This window comes from Chondrus crispus, genomic scaffold (genome assembly GCF_000350225.1).
Source record: "Chondrus crispus Stackhouse genomic scaffold, scaffold_185, whole genome shotgun sequence".
In the NCBI taxonomy this organism is placed as follows: domain Eukaryota; phylum Rhodophyta; class Florideophyceae; order Gigartinales; family Gigartinaceae; genus Chondrus; species Chondrus crispus.
The window spans coordinates 181,167-189,069 of NW_005179064.1; the positions used below are offsets into that span (position 1 = coordinate 181,167).

Consider the following 7,903-nt stretch of genomic DNA (forward strand, 5'->3'; position numbering starts at 1 on the left):
CGCAGCATGACCACCGCCGGGTCGGTGGCAAGGCCGTCACCATTCTCCCGCGCCGGTCCGCAGGGTCCCCGCCCAAGCAGACCTCCCCCTCCCCCCCGCCAAACGCCCACGTCCTCGCCGCCGCCCAGGCCCAAGCCGTCGCCGCCTCCCAGCCGCTCACCAACCCCGCCGTCCAGCATCTGCAGCAGCATCAGCCCACCCCGACCATGAAATGCCAGACCAACAAGCTCGGCTCGCGCAAGATGACCCATGAAATCGAGGAGGAGGTCCTCTCCAATTGGGGCGAGCATGTCACCGAGTACTACGAGGGCATTCGGAGGAGAGTTTTTAAGAAGATTGCTCTTAAGCTTAATGAAATGTTGAACGAGGAACCCTTCTATACGGAGAAGCAGGTCGAGAACAAGATTACCTATATGGAGAAGAGATATAAGAGCGTCAAGGATAAATATAGCAACTTCACCGTCGCGAGTCTTAGCGAGAGAAGTATGCGCACGCAGGTGGAGAGAATGTTTCCGCTCTTTTTCAAGGTCCACGACATCATCGGCCGGAGAACCGCTATGACCCTGGCCAAGGCCGCCGTCACCGTCGCCGCGATCGAGACCAGCGGACAACCGATGCATGTTCAGCCTGACTTGTCCGCAGCTAATCGCGGCCGCAAGAGGAAGCGAACAATAAACGGCATCACTCAGCTGGATGTGAAGGGCGACCAACTGCTCCCTGATTCGGACACTCCTATTCCAGATGTCCCGCTTCTAGAGGATAGTGACGAAGTTGCCGACGTCGCAGACGTTATGGAATCGGACGGAAGCCCGCCGAACAGTTTTGTCAAACGACGCAAAAAGCCAAATTTGGCCGATCCAAAAAGAAGTGGAAAGTCCAACGCGAAGAACCCATCCCCGAAGGATTCTTCCAGTAGTGTCGCTGTGCTCAAGACGTTTTTAGCACATATTGAAAACGACGAAAAACAAAGAAAGGATATGTTGGAGGTCATGCGAAGTGATCTGCACCTCAAACAAGCGCACTTAGATATCGAGAAGAAAAACACGCACGACAAAACCACGTTGGCGAAGGCAGCCGAGCTGCGGAAACTCGCAGAAGTGTACGCAGGTATTGATGACAAGCGGATCGCAAAAGAGCTGCTGGAAGAAAGCTATGACTTGATCGCCAAGGTGTGAACATGGCTGTACACATATCTAAATAAATCATGTATTCACATCTGAACGAGGTGCACTGGCATGTGTTCCCTGGCGGTGAGCTGGCAGAATCAAGACTGAAGCACCTTACCTACGCAGCGACTTTTCGCACTGTGCATGACGTGTATTCATGTCGAAAGGGCACTTGCGTTGCTTGTGAACCCCTCAACTGAACTGTGAGATTTTTTTTGTGCTCTTTTCCGTAATTGCCCACGTGTGCACCGCGTCCACGTCTCATCGGTACTAATCTGTGCTGAGTCTTTCGGGACATATCTACATGGGTCTCCTTTAGTAAGGTCACGTTTTCAAGTGGCGACAGTCTGCCTGCTGATGTCTAACATGGACGTATATCATACAGTAAGGTTGTCCGTAAAGTCACGAAAACACGTGTTTTGGCCGCGAGTTTGCTCGGAATTTCTGAACGCGAAATTTTCAAACAACGCGTTTGCCAGAACTCACAGCATACTGCAAACTCGGGGCATGTGAGTTTTCTACGAGTTTCACATCCGCCTGATCACAGCAATGCCGGATCGACCCGTCTTGAAGGAAAACGAAGTGGGTTTTCCGCCCTTTCCTCAGCACAAACGAGTCTCATACTGCACGGGTCATACCGGTTTGCGTCATGGACGCCCCTATCACTTCATCTACCCAGAGTCCATCAACGGATCAAGGCACTAAAACATCTGCCACATATGCAGCCATAGCAATCGCAGCAGAGAGACAAGAAGAAGCTTCTAAAAAGCGGTCCTCTCCAAACGGCCCCCCCTGAGAATTTCCTTCGAGGTAATAGGTATCATAGTCTGTAAAGTCTTCATCGGTATCAAGCGATTCTGGTAGAGGTCTCTCCCACCGCACCCGGTTCGCGGAATCGTGCGTACTGTTTGGAACGCTCTCCTTCGACACCGGAAGTGAAGTCCTCACTATCAGTACCTGTATTCACGATATGGGTGCTGGAGCGGTCATATTCCAAGCCAAGATGTACGCACGATTCCGCGAACCGGATGCGGTGGGAGAGACCTCTACCAGAATCGCTTGATACCGATGAAGACTTTACAGACTATGATACCTATTACCTCGAAGGAAATTCTCTAGAGAGCAAAGAAGAACGGTCCCATCTCGCCAACGCTTCCTGTCAGGTTCGGGACACAAGATGAGTGCCAATTGGTCTCCCCATTCCTCGTAATGGGTGCCCGTATGGTCAACTGCCAAGGTATGACTGGTGAACCTTGCATGGCCGTTCCGTCTGTCAAGAAGACGAAACACATCGCCCTTTCGACTGATCTCAGTAAGGTTCTCAAGAACCTTTCTATCCTTGTGGCGAGCTACAATATTCGCTTCAGCGAGTATTCGCGCAGGTGCACGTGATCCGTCGGGCGGCACAACGATGGACCAGACTTGCGTTTGTTGCGGGCAGATACCTTGCTGGAGGTCAGTCCGCAAAACTCGTGGAATTTTTCAAACTCGGGTTTACTTTACGTCCAGCGAGTTTGTGAGGAAATGGAAAAAAAGCAACGCGTTATTTTACGGACAACCTTTAGTGTATATTCCAGAGAAGACGGAACCAGTTCAAACGGCAGGCTCGCCTGCGACAATCGTATGTTGTGTACACGCGTAGTTCTTCTCTTGTTGTCATGCGCGCATCGACTCTGTCTGTCCAGGATGCAAGGTCTGCACGGGTGCTAAAGTCCCATTCCTCCTCATAGCGATCCACGCTGATAGTATTCCAACTTTGCCTGGCTCCGCAAACATATATTTACGTTCTTATCGATCCTAAACTTTGCCGGGCGCTAACTAAATGCCCTTTAATACAATACTTTCACAAGCCCGCAAATTCTTCAAACTTCATTCCACAGACCCGCACTTCGGCAAACCGTACGAGAGTCTGACCCAAATAACTCTCAATAACCCCTCAACCCCTACATTTCCAATGGGTTCCATTCCATGCAGCCGCGAGGTCTAATCCATCGCAACTGGCGCGCAACTCACGCAGGATTTTGACCCAGTCCGCATGCTAATTCTTTGAGGCTGAGGGGAGTGGCGTAACAACTGGGCTTTTCCTAAACCCCCAAAGTCGGCAGATTAGCCTCCTGGAAGCCCCAAAGCTATTAAATTAGTTTGAACGCGTGAAATAGACAAGCTCTATCGATGAGGTTACTTCAAGAACTTGCCTGCTGCACAATGTTCACTTCTAGCAGGCACTTGCTGAAAACCACCGCATGCATTGTTCCCAGTTTCTGGTACAGCAGCGTTGTGTGTGCAGTCTCCCGTAACCTGTCCCTTATCAAAATCTTCTGATAGATTTATATCTACACTTGATATCGCAAGTAACTGTTTTTCTGAGTCCTTTCCTTCCTGCCAGGTATGGCCTGACGGAGGCCATATTTTGCACATAGATTTGTGTTTCAAGACTCTTTTCGTTGATGTCTGCACTTTTTCCAGGTTTCACGGTGATTTAATGTGTACTAAGCTGATTTTGACTTTCGATCATTTCTACAGTACTAGTCGCAATATTTCGGGAAAAATAGAGGTGGGGATACTTCGTGTTTGGCGTGGTAACAAAGCAGGCTTCCATGTCTATTCCTCTGAACTGCTTTCTTCCTCGCGACGAAAGCATCAGGGCATGCGAAATTATATATCCGTGGAAATAGACCAATTGCATCCCATTCTGGACAGAATTTCCTCTCTCTCAAACTACCCTTGAGTAGATAGGTAGTAGTAGGGTAGATATTTGCTGATGAGTTTGTCAAAATCGTTTCAAAAATCAGTACAGTAGAACGGAATCAGTAGAACGGAAAGTCGATAAACCCATGCAAAGAGTAAAGACCAGGCGTGAACTACTGGCGAAGCCATTCCTTGCCTCGCTATGTACGTATTCTTTCCATTTCTTTGCAATGAGTGAAAGGCGGGAAACAATTCAATTGTACGTCTCTCCTCCGTAAAGGTACTACTGCACCAGCGATAGTCATCGAGAAGCACTCTTTTATGAATTAGAGTACCGAACGGCCCCTCAAGGCACGGCAAGTTGTATGCATCCCAATATGCTTTCTCCTGCGGTACAATGCATAGTTTTTTTCTTTCTGAGTTCTTACCTTAGTTTACGGTTCCAGAGATGTGTTGCAAATCCCATTTACATATGATGAGCAATGTGGAGAGATTTTTGCTGTCATTATTGGGAGCGAGATGGGTGCAGAAGTGGATTTTGACGAAGCTGAACTTTCCATTTTACATGCAACGCACGTATCACTCTGCAGTTGTGACGAGCCACGATGAACTGTGATACTGTACCCGAACTTGTGACTGCATATTACGTGAGATAGTGGGAAACCCTCCCTGGCAGACAGAATCTTGTCAAAAGTCACTTAAATAGCAGGTTGGGCACCTGTTCACACCGCATTTATCTCTACCCCCTTATCATCCTGCGTGCTGACCATCCAGTTCAGAACGGTTTTTACAGTAAAGATATATGTACGGTCCTTAACAGTTACAATCCCCCAATACGATAGCCCTCCACGGAATTATACAAGGTCTAAGCACATCGACCAACCCCTATATCTGGAGCACTTACTCTTGACTTTCGGCCCGTGGTTGATGCCGCTTCTTGGCCAAGTCCGACCACCGTTCCTCGTCCGTAGCACCAACAGCTTCAATTATCTGGTCTCCAGTATCAAGTCCTTCCACTTTGTTCCCATCCGCTATGGTGCTTGTCACGAAATACGGGCGCAACTTATTGCAGAGACTAGGCGGTACGCGCGCCATAATATGTGTCCCCTCTTCCACGAAGTCTTCTGCATCAATGCTTCCCTGGGAATATACTGCAGACGTCAGATCGCCTCTGGAGTACGGAATAACGGCCTCCACGCTGAGCGAAATCTCGCGCAAAACCTCATCGACAAGCACGCCAACTTCCTCCAAACCTTTTCCAGTCGCAGCACTAACAGCCACGCAATTCAGCCCGCACCGCTCCTCGATCTCCCTGAAGAGCTCCCCAGCTTCCTCCTCACTGACAAGGTCGGCCTTGTTCAACACAATAACGGTAGGCTTCCCACTCGCTCCGATCTGATCCAGCACCTGGTCGACGGCGGTCATTTGCCACTGCATGACCTCCCTATCCAGGCTAGCGTCGACGACATGCACAAGGACATCCGCGTCAACCACCTCCTCCAGCGTGGCCCTGAAGGCGGCGACAAGCTGCGTGGGCAAATTTTGCACAAAGCCCACGGTGTCTGTGAGCAATATCTCCGGGCTAAGCTTCAAGCCTTCCAGACTGGCACGGCGCGTGGTCGGATCCAGCGTCGCAAACAAGGCATTCGCCGCCAGGGCGTTGGACCCTGTTAGGGCGTTCAACAAGGTGCTCTTCCCCGCGTTGGTATATCCGATCAATGCGACGACCGGCAAGCCGACGTTCATCTTCCTCGCCAGCCTCTGCCTTGAGCGATGCCCCCTGACCAGCTCCAGGTCGCGCTTGAGCTTGCTCATTCTGGTATTGATGAGGCGTCTGTCGACCTCCAGCTGGGTCTCTCCCGGGCCGCGGAGGCCGACGCCGCCCGCCCCCGACTGCCTCTCCAAATGGGTCCACATCCTCGTGAGCCTGGGCAGCCTGTACTGATAAAGGGCCAATTCGACCTGGAGCTGTCCCTCCTTCGTGGCGGCGTGCTGGGCGAAGATATCCAAAATGAGTGCGGTGCGGTCAAGAACCTTGATGCCTTTCGCCTCGCCTCCAAACTCGGTCTCGAGCGTGCGCTGCTGTGCCGGGCTGAGCTCGACGTCGAAAATACAGGTGCAGCAGTCCTCGGCCTCCATCTCTCGGCGGACCTCCTGGACCTTGCCTGTGCCGATGTAGGTGCTGGACATGGGGGCCTGCAGCGACTGGGTGATGACGCCGACAACGCGCATTCCAGCGGTCTCGGCCAGGCGGGCCAGCTCGTCCAGCGACTCGTGGATGCCGAAGATGCGGCCGTCCGCCTTCGCCTTGGAGCGGCGCGTGATGTCCACGCCGACCAGCATGCACAGCTCCTTGTCCTCCTCGCGGCGCGTGCGCAAGGAGAATTGGTCCGCCGGCGCGGCGGACGCGTCGCGCCGGTGCGGCGGGGAGGCCTGCGCTTGCGAGGAGGCGAGGGCCATGGAGGAGGGGGGGCGGCGGCGGGAGGGCGCGGGGCGTAGAGGGCGCGTGAGAAGGGGGGAACGCGGGGTGCAGCGAACGTGGGAGCGCGGTAGGGGGGTGGCAAGAAAGGGGTTGGCGAGAAAGGGGGTGGACGAGGCCAGAGCGGAGACGAAAGCCATGGTGGTTTGACCGGGTGCGATTGCAGGGAGGCACAGGTTGGTCCTTGAGGTTGGGCGCGGTCGACGTTTCGGTACGGGAGGGTTCATGTTGAGGTGTGGTCGGCAAAGTGGAGCGGTTGCGGGTGGTGAGGTGGAATGGGGGAGGGAGGATGAGAGTATAGACTTTGAAGCGACGCGGCTGTTCGTGCCCGCCGGTTGAGAGAGACGGAGGCGCACGGTGGAAAACTGGTCCCAGTTTTCGATATCTCCTCCTGGGAGGTCCCGAATCGTACACGATGTACACGTACACACATGGTGCATGCTCTGGACGGTAGAGTACACGGACACACGTGGCTGCCCTGGACTGGGGGGTGCAGAATTGAGCAAAAACGACTTACAGTTGAGACATTCTCGGAAATTGCGAAATCGGCCTTGCATTACAGCTGAATCAACCAACCACAGCGCGGTTCGTTATGAATCTCGTCGCACGCCAATCGCACGCGCACCGCCCGTCGGTGCGCCAGCCTGGCACCTGCCGCAACTAAAGCCCCCGCGGGAGCACACCACGCGCGTCCCCGGGCACGCGAAAGCAAGACACGATGACAGGCGCGGCGACGCGCTCGACGCTACGGCAGCTGATCCGTGCACAGCGCAGGGCGTTCGCGGGCGACGCGGAGATGCTGCGCTCTGCTCACGCCGCGATCCTGCAGCAGTTCCGCGACAACCGCGACGCCGCCGCGGACAAGGTCCCCGCCATGCTCAAGACGGCCGACGAGGCGATCGACTTTCTGCGCAACAATATCGTCCAGGCCCCGCTCAACGAGCGCGGAAACTACCAGGTCGACGCCACGCGCATCGACGAGTCGCACACCAAGTGAGGGAGTCGCCGCCGCGCGGCGCGCACCCATTTTTCACGGCCGATCTATTACAGTATATAGACAAAGGGAAGCAAAAGAAGAACAAACAAAAACAAACCAAAAAAAAAAAAAAACGTTTACTCCCAGCCCAGTAGCTTGCTTACGATGGCCATGCCCGACTTGGCCTGCCACCCGAAGAGCGCGACGGCGGCGAACGCGATGGTGAAGTGCGAGTTGCGTGCCCAGTTCTTGCCCTTGAGCATGTACGGGACGAAGGCGGACATGACGGCCATGGTAGCGACGAGGCTGAGGCCTGCGTACAAGTGCGGGCCGGGGAAGAGCTTACCCGTGCGTGCGTACGTGTTGGCCATGCCGGAGAAGGTAGCGACGGTCATGGTGGCGAAGAGGGCGCTGGACGTGCGGAAGTGGCGGTCGCCGAAGCGGCCCTGCGCGAGCCTCTTGCGCTCGTCGCGGTCGTCCACCTTGCGCACGCGCGACGCCTGATAGCCGAGGTAGAAGGTGTACAGCGACGTGCCGAGCAGGGTCCACATGAGCGTCGGGTGCGCCAGGCTCGCCGGCGTGGACTTGAACGCC

At 54.1% G+C, this 7,903-nt stretch overlaps 3 protein-coding genes; 2 read left to right on the forward strand and 1 right to left on the reverse strand.

Moving 5' to 3' along the window:
• The first annotated feature begins 557 nt into the window (after window positions 1-557).
• On the forward strand, window positions 558-1,175 carry CHC_T00003342001 (hypothetical protein). The gene has a single exon (XM_005714778.1). The coding sequence runs from the start codon at window positions 558-560 to the stop codon at window positions 1,173-1,175; it is 618 nt and encodes a 205-aa protein (XP_005714835.1).
• Window positions 1,176-4,576: 3,401 nt separating this feature from the next.
• On the reverse strand, window positions 4,577-6,197 carry CHC_T00009489001 (GTP-binding proten HflX). XM_005714779.1 is given in 2 exon segments: window positions 4,577-4,754; window positions 4,755-6,197. 1 exon segment carries the CDS (start codon window positions 6,195-6,197, stop codon window positions 4,755-4,757), a length of 1,443 nt encoding a protein of 480 aa, XP_005714836.1. The 3' UTR covers window positions 4,577-4,754.
• A 574-nt stretch (window positions 6,198-6,771) lies between these two features.
• On the forward strand, window positions 6,772-7,464 carry CHC_T00003343001 (hypothetical protein). The gene has a single exon (XM_005714780.1). The coding sequence runs from the start codon at window positions 6,772-6,774 to the stop codon at window positions 7,462-7,464; it is 693 nt and encodes a 230-aa protein (XP_005714837.1).
• The last annotated feature ends 439 nt before the right edge of the window (window positions 7,465-7,903 follow it).